General features: G+C 43.7%; 2 protein-coding genes across 7 annotated transcripts in view; one reads left to right on the top strand and one right to left on the bottom strand.

Annotated features, from left to right (window-relative positions):
- Nucleotides 1–15,442, top strand: part of LOC121541587 (trafficking protein particle complex subunit 13-like) — a 33,424-nt gene extending 17,982 nt beyond the window's left edge. Inside the window, exons 3-13 of one of the 2 annotated variants that reach the window (XM_041850707.1) lie at nt 1,639–1,738; nt 5,794–5,878; nt 5,995–6,122; nt 6,333–6,405; nt 6,881–6,925; nt 7,334–7,351; nt 9,245–9,378; nt 9,720–9,918; nt 13,832–13,932; nt 14,196–14,343; nt 15,125–15,442. In XM_041850707.1, coding sequence (XP_041706641.1) covers nt 1,639–1,738; nt 5,794–5,878; nt 5,995–6,122; nt 6,333–6,405; nt 6,881–6,925; nt 7,334–7,351; nt 9,245–9,378; nt 9,720–9,918; nt 13,832–13,932; nt 14,196–14,343; nt 15,125–15,232 — 1,139 coding nt within the window. In that variant the 3' untranslated portion in view covers nt 15,233–15,442. The remainder of the gene's footprint in view (nt 1–1,638; nt 1,739–5,793; nt 5,879–5,994; nt 6,123–6,332; nt 6,406–6,880; nt 6,926–7,333; nt 7,352–9,244; nt 9,379–9,719; nt 9,919–13,831; nt 13,933–14,195; nt 14,344–15,124) is intronic. The other variant, XM_041850708.1, reaches the window with a different exon arrangement.
- Nucleotides 15,443–19,186: 3,744 nt separating this feature from the next.
- LOC121541585 (small glutamine-rich tetratricopeptide repeat-containing protein beta-like) overlaps nt 19,187–20,981 on the bottom strand; it is a 16,046-nt gene continuing 14,251 nt past the window's right edge. For 2 of the 5 annotated variants that reach the window (XM_045208062.1, XM_045208060.1), the window contains 4 exons: nt 20,897–20,934; nt 20,521–20,529; nt 20,183–20,266; nt 19,187–19,881 (listed from right to left, as the gene is read on the bottom strand). In XM_045208062.1, coding sequence (XP_045063997.1) covers nt 19,770–19,881; nt 20,183–20,266; nt 20,521–20,529; nt 20,897–20,934 — 243 coding nt within the window. In that variant the 3' untranslated portion in view covers nt 19,187–19,769. The remainder of the gene's footprint in view (nt 19,882–20,182; nt 20,267–20,520; nt 20,530–20,896; nt 20,935–20,981) is intronic. The other 3 variants (XM_045208061.1, XM_045208063.1, XR_006657513.1) reach the window with 2 other exon arrangements.

The following is a 20,981-nucleotide window of genomic DNA, read 5'->3' as shown; positions in this document are numbered from 1 at the left end:
TGCAACATAAGACAAACAAATGACAAGGGTTTGAGTGAGAGGACTAACTGGTGTCTCCAAGTGGCCACACCTCTCCAAAGTGTGCACATTTCTTAAATAATTTCAATGCACTTTTGACTCAACTATAAGGGGCTTTTTTGAGCTCTCCTAGCTGTGCTGTTGAGGAACAACAGCAAGCACACTTGTAGTTGTTTTGAACACAACCCTGCATCCCCACCATCACACAATTACTGTTGTTTACGCAATCCAAAAACGGTCCATTATAAATCGCAATCTAGGTCAGGTGGGCATCATTTGAAAGCTTGTACTATTGCCAACATGACTAGCTAAGTTATAGAAAATGGTATTAGAGTGTTAGGTTTTCACACGGCAATTCAGGTAAACAGATCGTCATTTTGGTGCGCATAAGGTGCACGTGCTGCAGCTAATTTTCTTCAAAGTAGACAAACAGGCTCATTCTGTTCAGGACAACCCAGGGTATGATGCCATGTCATCTTGTAACTGTACTTCAAATAGTAATCATATACATTGGCACTGTATATGATATGAGTTTTATGATATGGACATTTGAAGTGCACATTTGGAGTCAAGGTTGTTTGGCTTGCTTGTATGACAATAGCGGGAGGGATGGGGGCATGTTCTTGTCGCGCGCGGTGTTCAAATTCAAACCCATACAGCATGAAGTCTGACGTCATGTATAGCATGTTACAGTACAGCCACTGTGTTCCAATGTAGGCATTTATCAGTGCCCAAATCGGGCATTTTCAACCCGTAAACGGGTACGAGTGTAAAGGACTACCAAGTGAACGTGTAAATCAACTAGCTTTCCTTTACTAGGGTTAAGCCTCTAGTTAAAATTCCAGGCAGGACGACAGTCAAATGAATTGAGCCAATACGTTCATTAACCTCTAAAATTCTGTGAATTCGGTAATCAATAATACAGCCAGCCAGTCAGCCAGCCAGCCACATCTAGCTGCCTCCCCCAATGAATCTCTACGGGATCCAAAGACTGTGTATATGAACGGCTCCTAAATTCAGTCGGGCAGGCCTGAAGATAATTTACAGTGTTTGTTTTTTGTTTTGGAGGCCTGCTGGGCCAGCACTGGGCTGGTAACCCAATGCCACGGAACCCATAAATCACAGTGACACTTCTGGGTAGGGACGCTATTATACAAGGGGGGAGAAATGAAATGAATGCATGGCCGTAAATCAAGATGAACGACTAGAACACTATATTGGAGACAGAAAATAAATTGTTGAAGTTTTTATGCCACCCAGCTCTCGAAACTTCCACACTGCTCATCTGAAAGCAGCCTTTCACTCAGAGATTTAAAATATTGACCTTGATCATCAATATTTAATTTACAAAACTAACATGATGGGAAATTTGATGAGGCTGACTATTAGACCTTGTAGTGACAGTTTTCCATATAGCCCTAAAACAGAAAGAATATCTGTTGAAAAAAAGGATGCAGTCCAACATTTCTAGCATTGTGTCAAGTTCTTTATGATCATCGACAACACTTAGCTATATATATATATGAGTAATTTGTGTGTGTGACTGTGACTAACCGTGTTTGTCTGTGTGTGTACGTGCGTTCGTGTGCATGCGTGTGTGTGCATGCATGCATTCTACAGGAGATTTGTTTGGGCGGCTCATGAAGGAGGACCCATCCACTATTAAAGGAGCAGAGGCCTTAATGCTGGGAGAGATGCTCACACTACCTCAGAACTTTGGGTAATAAACACTACAGCAACAACCATTTGAACCCTTTGACGTATAGAACAGGATGAAACATTTAACATTACATTACAAAACATTAAGAACACCTTCCTAATATTGCCCTCAGAACAGCAATTCGTCGGGGGAATGGACTCTACAATGTGTCGAAAGCATTCCACAGAGATGCTGGCCCATGTTGACTCCAATGCTTCCCACAGTTGTGTCAAATTGGCTGGATGTCCTTTGGGTGGTGGACTATTCTTGACACACACGGGAAACTGTTGAGCATGAAAAACCCAGCAGCGTTGCAGTTCTTGACACAAACCGGTGCGCCTGGCACCTACTATCATACCCCGTTCAAAGGCACTTAAATATTTTGTCTTGCGCATTCACTCTCTGAATGGCACACATACACAATCCATGTCTCAATTGTCTCAAGGCTTAAAAATCATTATTTAACCTGTCTCCTCCCCTTCATCTACACTCATTGAAGTGGATTTAACCCTTGGCCTACAATGGTCGAGCCATCATCAAAATCTGTCTGTTTAAGCTAGAGATGCATGGGCTGCGTCTCAATCCACCACATCTGCCGATATCGCCCTTCTGCATCTGTGGTGAAAGCTAGCAGCGATAGAGCGGTGTTTGTCAGACCATGAGACATCCTGAAAATCGGTCTTCTCACGAAAACGTCTGTAGCGTCCGAACGGTTTGGCCTACAAATTATACAAACCAATCGATTGAAAGCTGAGACTCATGAACACAATGGTGTTCTCCGTTTATCTGTAAGAAAAATATGGAAGTATACAGTGCATTCAGAAAGTATTCAGACCCCTTGACTTATTCCACATTTTTTTACGTTACAGCCTTATTTCTAAATGGATAAAACATATAAAAATAATAATAAATCTACACACAATACCCCATAATGACAAAGCAAAAACAGGTTTGTAGAAATGTTTTTTTTTTTTTTTTAAAGAACAATGAAATATCACATTTACATAAGTATTCAGACCCTTTACTCAGTACTTTGTTGAAGCACCTTTGGCAGCGATTACAGCCTTGAGACTTCTTGGGTATGACGCTACAAGCTTGGAACACTTGTATTTGGGGAGTTTTTCCCATTCTTCTCTGCAGATCCTCTCAAGCTGTGTCAGGTTGGATGGGGAGCGTCGATGCACAGCTATTTTCAGGTCTCTCCAGAGATGTTTGATCGGGTTCAAGTCCCGGCTCTGGCTGGGCCACTCAAGAACATTCAGAGACTTGTCCCGAAGCCACTCCTGCGTTGTCTTGGCTGTGTGCTTAGGGTCGTTGTCCTGTTGGAAGGTGAACCTTCGCCCCAGTCTGAGGTCCTGAGCACTCTGGAGCAGGTTTTCATCAAGGATTTCTCTGTGCTTTGCTCAGTTCATCTTTCCCTCGATCCTCACTAGTCTCCCAGTCCCTGCCACTGAAAAACATCCCCACAGCATGATGCTGCTTCACCATGCTTCACCGTAGGGATGGTGCCAGGTTTCCTCCAGACGTGATGCTTGGCATTCAGGCCAAAGAGTTCAATCTTGGTTTCATCAGACCAGAGAATCTTGTTTCTCATGGTCTGAGAGTCCTTTAGGTGCCTTTTGGCAAACTCCAAGCGGGCTGTCATGTGGCTTACATCTGACCACTCCACCATAACGGCCTGATTGGTGGAGTGCTGCAGAGATGGTTGTCCACCTGGAAGGTTCTCACATCTCCACAGAGGAACTCTGGAGCTCTGTCAGAGTGACCATCGGGTTCTTGGTCACCTCCCTGACCAAGGCCATTCTCCCCCGATTGCTCAGTTTGGCAGGGCAGCCAGCTCTAGGAAGAGTCTTGGTGGTTCCAAACTTCTTCCGTTTGTGAATGATGGAGGCCACTGTGTTCTTGGGGACCTTCAATGCTGCAATTAAGTTGTAGAAACGTCTCAAGGATGATCAATGGAAACAGGATGCACCTGAGCTCAATTTCGAGTCTCATAGCAAAGGGTCTGAATACTTATGTAAATATTTGTTTTCGCTTGGTCATTATGGGGTATTGTGTGTAGATTGATGAAGAAACAAATGTATTTCATCCATTTTAGAGTAAGGCTGTAACGTAATAAAATATGGAAAAAGTCAAGGGGTCTGAATACTTTCCGAATGTACTGTATATGGAGATACTTTTTGTTTATATATATGTGGACACCCCCTCAAATTAGTGGACTCGGCTATTTCAGCCACACCTGTTGCTGACAGGTGTATAAAATCGAGCACACCGCCATGCAATCTCCATAGACAAACATTGGCAGTAGAATGGCCTTACTGAAGAGCTCAGTGACTTTCAACGTGGCACCGTCATAGGATGCCACCTTTCCAACAAGTCAGTTCGTCAAATTTCTGCCCTGCTAGAGCTGCCCCGGTCAACCGTAAGTGCTATTATTGTGAAGGGGAAACGTCTAGGAGCAACAACGGCTCAGCCGCGAAGTGGTAGGCCACACAAGCTCACAGAACGGGACCACCGAGTGCTGAAGCGCGTAGCGTGTAAAAATCGTCTGTCCTCGGTTGTAACACTCACTACCGAGTTCCAAACTGCCTCTGGAAGCAACGTCAGCACAAGAACTGTTCGTCGGGAGCTTCATGAAATGGGTTTCCTTGGCCGAGCAGCCGCACACAAGCCTAAGGTCACCATGCGCAATGCTAAGCGTCGGCTGGAGTGGTGTAAAGCTCGCTGCAATTGGACTCTGGAGACGCGTTCTCTAGAGCGGCGAATCACACTTCAACATCTGGCATTCCGACAGATGAATCTGGGTTTGGCGGATGCCAGGAGAACGCTACCTGCCCCAATGCATAGTCAAACTGTAAAGTTTGGTGGAAGAGGAATAATGGTCTGGGGCTGTTTTTCATGGTTCGATCTAGGCCCCTTAGTTCCAGTGAAGGGACATTTTAATGCTACAGCATACAATGACATTCTAGACTCTGTGCTTCCAACTTTGTGGCAACAGTTTGGGGAAGGCCCTTTCCTGTTTCAGCATGACAATGCCCCCATGCACAAAGTGAGGTCCATACAGAAAATGTTTGTCGAGATCGGTGTGTTAGAACTTGACTGGCCTGTATTGAGCCCTGACCTCAACCCCATCGAACACCTTTGGGATGAATTGGAACGCCGACTGTGAGCCAGGCCTAATCGCCCAACATCAGTGCCAGACCTCACTAACGCTCTTGTGGCTGAATGGAAGCAAGTCCCCGCAGCAATGTTCCATCCTCAAGTGGAAAGCCTTCCCAGAAGAGTGGAGGCTGTTATAGCAGTAAAGGGGGGACCAACCCCATATTAATGCCCATGATTTTGGAATGAGACGTTCGATGAGCGGGTGTCCACATACTTTTGGTCATGTAGTGTAGTTTAGAGCCTAAAATAAGGAGATAAATACATGTAAAAATAAAAATAATAATATTTGTTCTTATCTCAGATATAGCACAGACACTTCAGAACAAACTTCCTTTCGATTTTTTTGGGGACTATCTATTGTTTCATGTAGTGAATCTGTTATTCAATGCGTTTCTATTGGCTAAAACAGTAATGCCAAATTCAATGTTTCATCCAATATATATATTGTCTTCATACCTTAAGGGGTCTAACAAATTCTAAATCAAATAGCTAGAGGATCCTTGGTATGACCATCTTAAAACAATTCATATCTTAGCTTAGAACCCTCCCCCCGGCTTAGACAGGGCTTAGACTCTAGAGGGTTAATAGTGAGACATCAATAAGGGATCATAGCTTTCCCCTGGATTCACCTGGTCAGTCTGTCATGGAAAGAGTAGGGGTTCTTAATGTTTTATACACTCAGTTTATGTCTTTCATTCCCCCTGGCCGATCATTTCTGTCAGTTTGTCTTGATCTGTTTCATTATAGAATCATCACATTTCTTGCAAGGCAAAACTTTTCACAGGAATACTTGTTAACTTTTATTTTTACCATACATTAATCCTTTTCACTGAAAAGCAAAGTCTCATTTCTGGTCTTCAGTTAGTCTATTGTCTTTGTGTGTGACACTTGCGTAACAACTTCCCTCTGCACAGAAATATTTTCCTTGGCGAGACCTTCTCGAGTTACATTAGTGTGCATAATGACAGCAACCAGGTGGTCAAGGACATACTAGTAAAGGTACAATACAGATTTACATAAATCCAATGGAAACATGTTTAAACTATCTCTGATGAATCCACTTGTCCTATTCACACTCCTTTAAGTGAAATCCCCCTTTTTGTCATGTCTTACAGGCAGACCTGCAGACCAGCTCTCAGAGGCTAAACCTATCAGCGTCCAACAACGCAGTCACAGAGCTGAAGCCTGAGTCCTGCATTGATGATGTCATCCACCATGAAGTCAAAGAGATTGGAACTCACATGTACGTTTTCTTTTCTGACATGGAGTAAATCTGGAATGACACCCTATTCCCCATATAGTACCCAACTTTTGATCAATGCTCTATGTAATTCTGGGAAAAGGGTGTCACTCGAGACACAGCTATGGGGAAGATGTACATCAACACATCTGCAAAGATGCATAGGAGTTCATTTGAATGCTAATATTTGAAGAATTTGTGTCTTTACTCCAGCTTGGTTTGTGCAGTCAGTTATACCACACAGGCGGGAGAGAAGCTGTACTTCAGGAAGTTCTTCAAATTTCAGGTAAGTTTCAAAGCATCCTTTATTTGAACTCTCCCATTCCCCCTCACTGAGTTATATTGAAAGCGCGGACCTCAACCCTGAACAATGTCACTGGTACACGTCTGCTAAATAACTAAAATGTCAATATAAAAAGGCAATTAGCAATAGCACACAAGCTTTGGCTTTCGACTACCAAACAATCTCACTACCTACTATCCTCAGTCTCAGAAAGGATCTACTCTGAGTCACACAAATAAACTAAATCCAACTTCTCCTCCAGTAATACTTTTTGTATAAGATATACTGACTGTTTTAAATCAAATTTCTTGGCTCATGGATTTAAGTATTTTCTGTCACCAGAGATAAATGGCTATATTTTCTAATGTTGTTGAGGAAGATTTTTCGTAGCTGTTGAATGGAGGAATCGTTTGAGAAATCATTTGAGAAATCATTTGAGACGTCTGCATTATTTAGCTTGCAATGTATTCTCAATCAGGTTCTGAAGCCGCTCGACGTCAAAACCAAGTTCTACAATGCAGAGGTATGTTTGTTTCTCTCTTTCTCCCTGCTGCACTTACCTCACTGTTTTATTACCTGTACCAAAACAATGACAAATACAGTTGTCTTACCAGCTTATTCAACTTTCTACCTTCCACCTTTGTCAACATACTTTAGCTATCTTCACTCACATAGTCCCATCTTTTCTCCAGAAATGTCCACTATCAATTCAGCAATTGGTTTTTAACTTGACATAAAAAACATAGTTTGCTGTATGTCATGTTTCATTCCATGGTCAGGCATTTTCCATTGGTGCCGCATATAGTAAAATGTGCTTATTTTCTCTCATAGTACTGTTTAATTTGCTAGAATATCAGATGTATTGTCACTTTCATTTGGCATGTAACCTTCATTTGTTTATTGTCTCTTGTGTTTTTATTTCCTCCATTAGAGTGACCTCAGTTCCGTGGTAATAGTTTTTTCAGTTTTCATTGCTCTTAACTCTCGCTTTCTTAATACTTTTTGTTGCAGCAATGTCTGTCTGTCTTTTTCTGGAGCCAATGAGCAAGAGCAAAGTCAAAATAATGAAAAAGCACGCATGGACGTTAACACGCTAGCTTTCAATGTGTTGAGGAAATATTTCTGAAAACTCCATAACGATATTGTGGGGAATAAAAGTCTGTAGGAAAATTCTGTGGCACATTAGCCTGGCTGATGCGACTCACGTGGTACACAGCGAGGGAGAGCTGTAACACACTGCTCAGGACAGGAGCCCATTGATGGTACAATATTTGCACAGAAATTGGCTTGAGCTTTGATTGGTTTTCTCAAAAGTTTTTGTTTTTCCTGGCGGGTTGGGACCTCTCGTTGTTTGGATTTGAAAATCCAACAGTTGTATTGGAAGGGGGCAGCGATCGGGGGCTGTGTGTGGCTGTCCATGTGGGTGTTTGAGTGAGAAAGACACAGAGGAGAACCAATCAGTAAAAAAGCACAGCCCCCTTCAATATCAACACATCGTGCCGACAACATCAAAAGAGCCTTTCCAGACTGTGAAGTCAGGAAGACTTCGAGTTTGGTGTCAGCCAGACTAGTGAGATATTACTTTTTGCAAGGAAATCAGGTATCATGCTGCTTTAATAAAGGTCCATGAATTGCTTTTTCCACTGTTTTGCCATTGCTCTGACTTTTCCTCTTCAAGGCGTTTGCCCTCTCGCTAACTCATCTGTCACAGGACTTTCGCAGCCCAAGACAAAATTGGTCTAGGGCTGCAAAATGGTGCCCTATTCCCTATATAGTGCACTACTTAGGGCTCTGGTCAAAAGTAGTGTACTATAGTGAATAAGGTGCCATTTCAGACAAAGGTCTGTATGATTGTAGTGGGGTTTCCATTTCTACAGTTCTTTTGAATGATTGGATTCAGAATGTAGATTTGAATGATATTTTTCAATCGAAATCCAGTACCAATCTCTGATGCTTTACATTTTAATGATGTTTGTAGAGTTGGAGATTATGAATCTGATTGTGAATGTATATGTTTTCTTCACTCTTTAACTGAAATAAACTCTTTCAAGAGTCCAAATAGATCAAATAAAGTGAAACATTCTTCACATAAGGCTCTGGCCAAAAATAGCTGCACCACATGGGGAATAGGGTGCTATTTGAAATGTGTCCGATCTGAGGCGTTGGGTTGGATGATTGGTCAGGCTCGGCATGGGAGATGTAAAATAGAGGTGCTCTGCTCTGTAACAATAACCCCAGTCTGTCTGTCTAGCTGTCTGGCAGAATGTTTCTGTCTGTGGTCCCTACTTAATCACTAGCCTTTGAATTGCAGGCATGAACTAATCTCAGAGCGCTCCTCTGTTCAGTTCAGTACTAATCCACTCCTCAAAGGTAAACTGAGCAGACTTTGGTACTCCATTTGGGCCCCACTGGTTGGTTTTTCATAGGACTGACAAAGACATGAAAACCCTGTCTTACTGGAGTTCTAATTTATATTTTTGCATTTACATTTTAGTCATTTAGCAGACGCTCTTATCCAGAGCGACTTACAGTTAGTGAGTGCATAAATTTATATTTTTTTCATACTGGTCCCCCGTGTAACATTTCTGACACATTCATACAGTACATGCCTAGGTTATACAGGTAATTTGTGGTGTTTTCTAGATTCTACCTGTATAAATTACATGTTTTCAGAAAAATGTGACGCACACTAGGCCTAAATGAAATCTACAATATCCCCTTTAGTGGCCAATATAAGTACATTGAAAGGGAATTTAAGTCGAAGCGCTGCCCAGTTAGGTCCTTTGAGCTATTCCTCTAGTTAGCATTAGCGTCTAACGTTAGCGCTGACCCCTGACCCCAGACAGACGAGGTGTTCCTGGAGGCCCAGATCCAGAACATCACCACATTGCCCATGTTCATGGAGAAAGTGTCCCTGGAGCCCTCCATGATGTACAACGTCACTGAGCTCAACACCGTGGAGACTGGGGACGTAGGGTAAGGGAGACACACACATCTCACACAAACGTATTTTAGTTATGTTTGGATTGTTCAGTAAAAAGGCAGTAAAATAAGAAAGATATACATGTGAAGAAGAAAAAGGAAACCAACAAGAGTTTTTAGTGTCGATACTTATAGTGTTATTTTACTGCTTTTTTGTTAAAACATTTAGACTGTGAAAGCTGTATGACTATTCTGATTGGAAACTATGCTGCTTACAAAATACAGCATTCACTCTGCCAGGTTTTATCAGTGTAGCTGAAGACGCCCCCACTATATGTCAAAGGTAATAGGTTTTCAGTGTCAGCTCAGACTTCTCCACCCTGACTGTGTTCCAGAACGTCTACGTTTGGAAAGATGTCTTACCTGCAGCCCATGGACACGCGCCAGTACCTCTACTGTCTGAAGCCCAAGCCAGAGTTCGCAGAGAAGGCAGGCGTCATCAAGGGCGTGACGGTGATCGGCAAACTGGACATTGTGTGGAAGACCAACTTAGGAGAAAGAGGAAGGCTGCAGACAAGCCAGCTACAGAGAATGGTACCACTACATTATCAGTTACAGTATATGGTTCATAGTCACAGTATACAGTATGGTTGTTGCATAACAGGACATTCTCAGTCTCAATGCTGTGGTTGTCTTTGTGGTCATTTGTTGAGTGGTGATGATGATGTTGAGTGGTGGTGATGTTGAGTGGTGGTGATGATGTTAAGTGGTGATGTTGATGTTGAGTGGTGGTGATGATGTTGAGTGGTGATGTTGATGTTGAGTGGTGGTGTTGATGTAGTCATTGTTCTTGTTTTTGTCAGAGTCATACCTGGGCTGTTGCCAAATGTGACTCATTGGAGAATTACAATGAAAATAGCATAGCTCAAGATGATGATTGTATTCGCAATATATTCTCAATTATTCTCAATTGGGTAATGCAGTCATTCGTTTCCAAATTGGCCTACACCAAAATGTGATGTCACAAAGCCTGTTGCCCAGGGGTACCAACCAAACGACCACCCAAAAACACACAGGTGAATATCCCGGCGATAAAAGTACATAATGCTCAACTGAGCTAGCGACACCTCCACATGGAAACAATAACACACAAAGACATGGGGAGCAGAGGGAATACTTATACAGAGACTGATGAGGGGATATGAACCAGGTGTGTGTGAAAAACAAGACAAAACAAATGTAATTATGAAAAAAGGAGCGGCAGTGGCTAGAAGAAGTTTCAGGGGAGGTTGTGACAGTACCCCCCCCCCACCCCCTTGACGCGCAGCTCCAGCACACAGGCCTCGGGGACGGCCAGGAGGACGCGGAGCAGGGCGATCCGGAGGCGACGGTGGAAATATCGCAACAGGGAGGGATCGAGGACATCCTTCACCAGGATCCAGCACCGCTCCTCCGGACCGTACCGCTCCCACTCCACGAGGTACTGAAGGCCCCCCACCCGATGCCTCGAATCCAGGATGGAACGGACAGAGTACGCCGGGGCCCCCTCAATGTCCAGAGGGGGCGGAGGGACCTCCCTCACCTGAGACTCCTGGAGCGGACCAGCCACCACCGGCCTGAGGAGATGCACGTGAAACGAGGGGTTAATACGGTAATCAGTAGGGAGCAGCAACCTATACGTAACCTCGTTCACTCTCCTCAGGACTTTGAACGGCCCCACAAACCGTGGGCTCAGCTTCCGGCAGGGCAGGCGGAGGGGCAGGTTCCGGGTCGAGAGCCAGACCCGATCCAAAGACCGGGGCCTCACTGTGGTGGCTGTCAGCGTTGGCCTTCTGGTGCCGCACGCCGCGCTGGTGGTGGACGTGGGCGGCGTTCCACGTCTCCTCCGCGTGCCGAAACCAGTCTTCCACCGCAGGAGCTTCAGTCTGGCTCTGATGCCACGGTGCCAGGACCGGCCCAAGGCGAGAACACCGACCACTCCCCCAGCCGGTCCTGGCAGTAGGACCACAGGAACCTATCCACATCCTGATTCACCCATTCCACCTGCCCATTAGATTCGGGGTGAAACCCAGAGGTAAGGCTGACTGAGACCCCCAGATGTTCCATGAACGCCTTCCAGACCCTAGACGTAAACTGGGGACCCCGGTCAGACACTATGTCCTCTGGCACCCCGTAGTGCCGGAAGACATGAGTAAACAGGGCTTCCGCAGTTTGCAGGGCCGTGGGGAGACCGGGCAGAGGAAGGAGGCGTCAGGCTTTAGAGAAGCGGTCCACAGCGACCAGGATGGTGGTATTACCCTGAGAGGAGGGTAGATCAGTTAGGAAATCGATCGATAAGTGGGACCATGGCCGTTGTGGAACTGGTAAGGGATGTAACTTACCCGCTGGAAGGTGCCTAGGTGCCTTACTCTGGGCGCACACCGAGCAGGAGGAGACATACACCCTCACGTCCTTAGCCAAGGTAGGCCACCAGTACTTCCCGGTCAGGCAGCGCACCGTACGGCCGATGCCTGGGTGACCAGAGGAGGGGGACGTGTGTGCCCAATAGATAAGACGATCACAGACACTAGATGGCACGTACCGAAGCCCAGCTGGGCACTGAGGTGGAGATGGCTCTGTGCGTAACGCCCGCTCTATGTCCGCGTCCACTGCCCACACCACCGGCGCCACAATGCAGGAGGCCGGGAGTATGGGGTGTTGTCAATGGGCCTCTCCTCTGTGTCGTACTGCCGTGACAGTGCATCTGCCTTCACGTTTTTAGTGCCTGGTATATAGGACAGCGTGAAATCAAAAAGGGTGAAGAACAAGGCCCACCTGGCCTGGCGAGGGTTCAGCCTCCTTGCTGCCCGGATGTACTCCAGGTTACGGTGGTCACACCAACAGAAACAGCTAGACACCTACCCTGACACTCTCGCGACCACCCCGTGAGAACCCTCTGCGGCCATGAAAAGGTTGGGTCGTGTAGTGCTAGCCAGGGAAGGCCCAACACAACAGGGAAATCAGGGGACTCAAGAATATGAAAGGTGATTTGCTCCCTATGGGTCTCCTGTGTAATCATAGTGACTGGTGCTGTAACCTCCCTAACAAAACCTGACCCTAATGGTCGACTGTCAAGTGCTTTGATGGGCAATGGAATGGATAGGGGAACCAATGTAAGACGTAAAAGCTAAAGACCTGTCCATAAAGTTCCCAGCTGCTCCTGAATCTACTAGTGCCTTACACTGGGGACCTACCGTGTAATCAGGGAAGTGGACGTGGATGGTTAACTGTGCAGCAGAGGGCACTGAACGAGTGTGGATTTGCACTCCCTGGGGTGACACGAGAGCGCCCTGCCTGCCGCCTCCAGAACCAGAAGAACTCTGACGACATCGTGTAGCAGAATGTCCTCTTCTGCCACAAGAGTGACACTGGATCTGTCGTCCTCCGTTCTTCTGGACCGCTGCACCACCCTGCTCCATCGGAACGTGAGCTGTGGTGAGGGGGGGGTGAAATGGGCAGGCCCCTACCAGGACGTCCTCTCGAAGCCAGCAGGTTGTCCAACCGGATGGCAATGTCCACCAGTTGGTCGAAGGTCAGAGTGGTATCCCGGCAGGCTAGCTCCCTTCGGACGTCCTCACGCAGGCTGCATCGGAATTGGTCGATGAGGCACCGCTCGTTCCACCCGGACAGGTGAATACCACTGGGTGCTGGTATGTGGATGGCTGGATCCGGTCGCTCAGCTGGTTCCGCAGGGTCGGGTCCTCTACTCTCCAGGCGCTGGACGGCCTAGAGAACCCAATCCATCGCTTCGCCCAAGCTGGCTAATATATTGGAATGCTCCCGCAACCGCTTAACGACTCCAGGCATATTCCCCGCTCCTGCTGACTCCATGCTGTTGGGTGTGTTATTCTGTAGCGGGTGATTCGGACGGAGTCAGGCGCAGGAGGTGTGAATCACAGAATACGGTTTATTCGTCCAACACAGCAGTTAGCAGCAATGCGTAAACCAAATACAGTGCACCTTCAATGTGTACTGGGAAAACAAAAACACACGGGTGAATATCCCGGCAATAAAAGTACATAATGCTCAACTGAGCTAGTGACACCTCCACATGGAAACAATAACACACAAAGACATGGGGAGCAGAGGGAATACTTATACAGAGACTGATGAGGGGATATGAACCAGGTGTGTTTGAAAAACAAGACAAAACAAATGTAATGATGAAAAGAGGAGCGACAGTGGCTAGAAGGCCGGTGAAGACGAACGCCGAAGCCTGCCAGAACAAGGAGAGGAGGCAGCTTCGGAGGAAGTCGTGACAGTTATTCTGTGCTATTGCCTGGATCGGAGAGTGTAATTATTATTATTGTGTGTTGACCAGTATGAGTTGGTTTTCCTCTCGTCTCCTTATTAAAAAGAAGAATACTGCTAATCTTGATGCTTCCAAAAAATGTATGCATCTTATGTACCAACGTTTCGGTCTCAGTCGACCTTCATCAAGGTATTTTTTCCCCCTCGTCTCCGCCAGGCTCCAGGTTATGGAGATGTCAGGCTATCACTGGAGATAATCCCAGACACCGTCAACCTAGAGGAACCCTTCGACATAACCTGTAAAATCACCAACTGCAGGTATAGTCATACAGACTCCTCAAATATTATTGTACACCAGGGTTGGGGTATATACCATTTCAATTCAGTTGACTGAATTGAAATGGAATTGACCTCAATTCTGCTATACACATACTGATCTTTATATGCTTTAGTCAACTCCCCTGTCTGTCATTGTCATGCCATTTCATTAATGTACAAGAAGGAATGACAACCGATAGTCAGATGGCTTGGTTAAAGAACATACAGATGTGTAACCAGGCTGTGTGTGTGTGTTGTTGCAGTGAGAGGACCATGGACCTGGTGCTGGAGATGTGTAACACCTGCTCCATCCACTGGTGTGGTGTATCAGGGAGACAGCTAGGCAAAGTCAGCCCCAGTGCCTCACTCGCTCTGCCCCTCAAACTCCTCTCCTCTGTCCAGGGACTGCAGGTATTTCAAAAGTTATTCATGTTATAATACTTGGTAACACTTAGCTTAAAGCAGAGAGGTATCAAGCTTTAATACTTGTCATAAGCATGTAATACAAGATGTCTTTTAACAAGACTTATAATATGTTATGTCCCTCGATGCATAACATTTAACTGTTTCAAACTGGCTGTGATTTAGTGTGGATCATTGTGAGATGATTAAAAGATATAAGGCCATACCATTTTAATTAAATATTTTACGAATGCCCCTCTTCACTTTCCTCAAAAATAAAAATGGAATCTGAAAAATGAAAAAGTTACAATATTATAACAAAGATAATAGCAAAAATAATGTCCTCAAGCCTCCAGTAAAGAGATATACACAACTTCCTCACGGATTATGGTTGAACTTCGCCTCTTTTATCCTCCTCAAGAGGCTAAAATCTATTGATTAGGTCGCTAGCTGTTGAACTAAGTTTGCTATAGTATTTTAGCAAGAAGGTCCACTTTTCAATGTTTTAGTTGCTCGCTCACCTCAACAACAAAAAATTAATCCATTAAACATTCAATTGGCCTAAATGGGGTCATACATGCTCATGAGAAGCCTTACAATGCATTGTAACTGCATCACAATGCATTATACCTGGATGCTTTCAGTGTTACCCACTAAGCATGTATGACCCTTTATGATGTCTTATTATAGGCAAGGCTTATTATTATGTTACGTCTCGCTTTGACTGTTAATAGTTAAAAATCTATTGCCGATAATAACCATAACTAATTACCATTTGCTTGTATTTCAGAGTATATCTGGCCTGAGACTAACCGACACATTTCTGAAGAGGACATATGAATACGATGACATTGCACAGGTGTGTGTGGTCTGTCCATACATGAGCCGGGAGAGCTAAGACCCTTCCAGACGCTTCTAGAACCCAGCACTATAAATCTCACATCTCCATGGACCAACTTCCAAACTCTGCACCTATACTATCACCTTACTGTACACACCCCAAGGTTATCACGTTTTAACAGATCTTATGTTTTTAATGTTTTCTTTGCAAAAAAATATGGATTTTAAATGAATGTGCATTTAAATGTGAATAAAAGCATGAACTTAATCCATGGTTTGTTGTGCTTCGCTAGAAAAACTTGTATTATTGTGCACTATACACACATCTGCCTCTGAAGCGATTTCATTATATGATTTCACAACAAGACTTTCAACAACTATCAATTTCAAGACATTTTTATTGAGACATATTTTTTGACAAAACATTATGCTGCTCTGTTTTACAGGCATATTCATTAGCTTGTCTGACAGATATGAATGAGTCTTATACTAGCTATCAACATTGCTTCAGCCATGTCAAATGAAACCGAATCAAAAGGGAAATGGCATTGACGTGTGTGTTTGCTATGGTTGTAAATACAGGGGTGTTGGGCTGCATACACTATTCATACTTTCAAGGATACATACATTCCTTTATCTTCAAATTAGCAGTCAGATAATTGCTATCCAAAGCAATGCTAGAATTCCACATGATCAAGGCTTAGGGGCTTTGTTTCACCCAACAATAACTATAGCAAATCATTTGGTACAAAAATAACTGTTTGAACATGATAGAATAGAAAATAATGTAACCCTTCTGTCGTGTGCAACTGTCATGTAATCATGAGAAAAGGATATGTACTCCCTGTTCAAATACTTCACACATGCATCCTTTATCCCTTTCACGCCTTCCTTAATATCCCCTTCCTCCCTTTCACTCCATCCTTAATTCCTTCCTCCCTTTCTCTCATTCCTTAACTCTTTCCTCCATTTACCCCTTCCTTAATTCCTTCCTCCCCTTCTCACCTGCAATTCCTTCCTCCCTTTCCCTCATCAAGGCATTTACTACAAGCAATATTAATAAGTCAAATCCTGGGGCCAGTACTGACAGGTGCAATGTTACAGAACGTTAACATAGAACTGTATTGTGTAGACCAGATACAATTGCCTGTCATGTAGAATAGGGAATTGTATCAGCTCTATTAACTGAATTTCTATCAGGTTTCCCCTCACTGAATATACCCCTGCATTCTCCTACGTACAATTCTGTTGGATCAGTGAAATCTTTCAGAGGACCAAAGGATCTGTAATTCAGTATAGGAACAGGGCAATGGTTTGGACATTGCTACTACAGCACAATATACAAACAATATTGAAAAACACAGAAATCCATTTGGAATAATCCTCGTTCTGATATTTCTAAATGTCTTGTTTCTCTCTCTTTTTTTGTTTTATTGTGTATTAGTATTGTACTGTTAGACATTTACTGCACTGCTGGAGCTAGAAACCAAGCATTTCGCTGCACCTGCTTTAACATCTGCTAATCTGTGGACGCGACAAATAAACTTTATTTGATTTGAATGGAACATCATTGAGGAAAGATAAACTAAAACTAGTCTCCTGATTGGGTCTCTAGAACTGTGCATAATGATTGGTGGGAATGTGTTTTAAACTAATTGGGTATCTAGAATGTGTTTGAAACTCTGTTTCCTGATTGAGTATCATCTATACTGAACAAAAATATAAACGCAACATGCAACAATTTAATAGATTTTACTGAGTTACAGTTCATAAGAGTAAATCAGTCAATTGAAATAAATTCATTAGGCTCTAATCTATGGATTTCACATAACTGGGAATACAGATATGCATCTGTTCGTGACAGATACCTTTTTTAAAAAAAGGGCCTCACAATGGGCCTCAGGGCCTCGTCAAGGTATTTTTGTGCGTTCAAATTGCCATCGATAAAATGCAATTGTGTTCATTTTCCGTAGCTTATGCCTGCCACCATGGGGCACTCTGTTCACAATGTTGACATCAGCAAACCGCTCGCCCACACAATGCCATACGCTTGGTCTGTGGTTGTGAGGCCGGTTGAACGTACTGCCAAATTCTCTAAAACGACATTGGAGGTGGCTTACGGTAGAGAAATTAACATCAACTTGTCTGGCAACAGCCAATTGCATGCTCCCTCAAAACTTGAGACATCTGTGGTGTTGTGTGACAACTGCACGTTTTAGCGTGGCCTTTTATTGTCCCCAGCACAAGGTGCACCTGTGTAATAATCATGCGGTTTAATCAGCTTCTTGATATGCCACACCTATCAGGTGGATGGATTATCTTGGCAAAGGAGAAATGCTCACTAATAGGGAAGTAAACAAATTTGTGCACAGCATTTGAGAGAAATAAGCTTGTTGTGCGTATGGAACATTTCGGGGATCTTTTATTTCAGCTCATGAAACATGGGACCAACACTTTACATGTTGCGTTCATATTTACAGTTGAAGTCGGAAGTTCACATACACTTAGGTTGGAGTCATTAAAACTCGTTTTTCAACCACTCCACAAATTTCTTGTTAGCAAACTGTAGTTTTGGCAAGTCGGTTAGGGCATCTACTTTGTGCATGACACAAGTAATTTTTCCAACAATTGTTTACAGACAGATTATTTCACTTATAATTCACAGTTTCACAATTCCAGTGGGTCAGAAGTTTACATACACTAAGTTGACTGTGACTTTAAACAGCTTGGAAAATTCCAGAAAATGATGTGATGGCTTTAGAAGCTTCTGATAGGCTAATTGACATCATTTGAGTCAATTTGAGGTGTACCTGTGGATGTATTTCAAGGCCTACCTTCAAACTCAGTGCCTCTTTGCTTGACATCATGGGAAAATCAAAAGAAATCAACCAACACCTCAGAAAAAAAATTGTAGACCTCCACAAGTCTGGTTCATCCTTGGGAGCAATTTCCAAATGCCTGAAGGTACCACGTTCATCTGTACAAACAATAGTACGCAACTATAAACACCATGGGACCACGCAGCCGTCATACCGCTCAGGAAGAAGATGCATTCTGTCTCCTAGAGATGAACGTACTTTGGTGCGAAAAGTGCAAATCAATCCCAGAACAACAGCAAAGGACCTTGTGAAGATGCTGGAGGCAACAGGTACAGAAATATCTATATCCACAGTAAAACGAGTCCTATATCGACATAACCTGAAAGGCCGCTCAGCAAGGAAGAAGCCACTGCTCCAAAACCGCCATAAAAAAGCCAGACTACGGTTTGCAACTGCACATGGGGACAAAGATCGTACTTTTTGGAGAAATGTCCTCTGATCTGATGAAACAAAAATAGAACTGTTTGGCCATAATGACCATCGTTATGTTCGGAGGAAAAAGGGGTCTGCTTGCAAGCCGAAGAACACCATCCCAACCGTGAAGAACAGGGGTGGAAGCATCATGCTGTGGGGGTGCTTTGCTGCAGGAGGGACTGGTGCACTTCACAAAATAGATGGCATCATGAGGAAGGAAAATTATGTGGATATATTGAAGCAACATCTCAAGACATCAGTCAGGAAGTTAAAGCTTGGTCGCAAATGACCCCAAGCATACTTCCAAAGTTGTGGCAAAAGTCAAGGTATTGGAGTGGCCATCACAAAGCCCTGACCTCACTCCTATAGAAAATTTGTGGGCAGAACTGAAAAAGCTTGTGCGTGCAAGGAGGCCTACAAACCTGACTCAGTTACACCAGCTCTGTCAGGAGGAATGGGCCAAAATTCACCCAACTTATTGTGGGAAGCTTGTGGAAGGCTACCCAAAATGTTTGACCCAAGTTAAACAATTTAAAGGCAATGCTACCAAATACTAATTGAGTGTATGTAAACGTCTGACCCACTGGGAATGTGATGAAAGAAAGAAAAGCTGAAATAAATAATTCTCTCTACTATTATTCTGACATTTAACATTCTTAAAATAAAGTAGTGATCGTAACTGACCTAAAACAGGGAATTTTTACTAGGATTAAATGTCAGGAATTGTGAAAAACTGAGTTTAAATGTATTTGGCTAAGGTGTATGTAAACTTCCGACTTCAACTGTATGTTCAGTGTGCATAGAATGTGTTGGATATTCTTTCTCCTGATTGGGTTGTAAAATGTTTCTCCTCTTTCCTCTCCTCTCTGAAGATCCAGTCATAGTAAAGTGGCATCATCCACATATGTCTCTTCATTCCAGCTCTGCCGGTGATGTAAGTTTAAGGAACGGGTGTAATCACGTCATATGGTTGCCCTTCCTTTATTGAAACTTACGCTGAAGGTAAGAAACATTTATATGCATTCAAATGTCCTTTTCACCCTGTGTAAGAACATGGTAATAACAGTTTAAGTAATTAATAACCATCTATTGCCGGTAAAACAAAAGCGCACATGTACAATCAAATGTTAGGTCTCTGCTATGATATAACTGGACAGGTGAAAGCAAATCCACCGCATTCTCCATGTTAATTCTCACCATTCCATTAGAGCACATGAAGGGGAGGAAGCCTCTTTAGACTATGGAGATGCATCCTAAGAGCGAGCCCTAACCTCTGTGTTGTAGTACACAGACCTGTGTGGATCACGAGTGCTCCTCAGCGTTGCCACTGAAGGACCGGCTGCGGATGTGGTTCCTCAGCTGTTCGATCAGCTCTGGGTTCTGCTGCTGGATCTGCTGGGCAAACTGCTGACCGCTGCAAACGGAGAGAGACCAGGGGAGTTAGCATTTAGTGTTTCTCTGCTTTACTTATCATGTTAATGTACTCATTGTGTCAGGCAGCTTGTGATACAACTAGGATGTAGCATCCTACATCAAATATTTAAAGGAAACTTCTAAAATCTTTTAAAATGTCAAGGAACATTCATGATAATTTAGTCAAAATGAAACCTCACTAATTCTTGATGTCTGATGCTTTTTTAAATGTGTAATTAGAGCCCTAATGTGAGCAAAGTCCCTGTGTATGTTACAGTAATAACCCTATGGTGCTGCCATACGCTTCAATCAGGCTGGAGATGTCCGACAGTCCCCCCACTCCTGCTGCTGGACCCCCCACTGCATTGGACATCATCCCTGACATACTGCCCACAGAGAGAGAGAGAGAAAACCCAAAAGAGTTATAAACATGTGTCACACGCCATTTTATGACAAAAACTTGTAACAAATCTGAGCATAATTGAACAGTAATTCCTAAATTCTGACTTTCTTCAAGCAATGATCACAGGATTATGAATTAGTGGGATGTAGGGTATTTTTGTAAAGTAAAACATAAATCAAATTTTATTTGTCACATGCTTCGTATACAACAGGTGTAGACTAACAGTGAAATGCTTACTTACGGGTCCTTTTCCAACAATGCAGAGTTAAAGATAAGATACACATTTTAATAAAAAATAGAAATTGTGACACAAGGAATAAATACACACTTAATAACGAATACAAATAAAGAGTAAAAATAACATGACTATATACAGGGAGTACCAGTACCAAGTCGATGTGCAGGGGTATGAGGTAATTGAGGTAGCTATGTACTGTACATATACAGTAGGTAGGGGTAATATTGATGAGCTGTGTCTCAATAGTTTCAGTGGGGTGGCTTTCACCTATTTATTCATTCAGATCAGTGCAGATGAAGGAAACGAGATGAGGAAAGGACGCCTCACACTATTGAGCCCCAGCCCTGTGTATGCTGAAACATGCAGAACACTCACAGCTGTTGCACTTGCTGGTTCTGCATCACACTGGCGGCCTGCAAATACACACAAAGCCAATCACCATGTCTCCCATTTAAATGTG

The sequence above is a fragment of the Coregonus clupeaformis genome, chromosome 27 (genome assembly GCF_020615455.1).
Source record: "Coregonus clupeaformis isolate EN_2021a chromosome 27, ASM2061545v1, whole genome shotgun sequence".
Lineage (NCBI taxonomy): Eukaryota > Metazoa > Chordata > Actinopteri > Salmoniformes > Salmonidae > Coregonus > Coregonus clupeaformis.
Note: the sequence above shows the minus strand (reverse complement) of the source record. Positions and strands in the feature narration are given on the sequence as shown.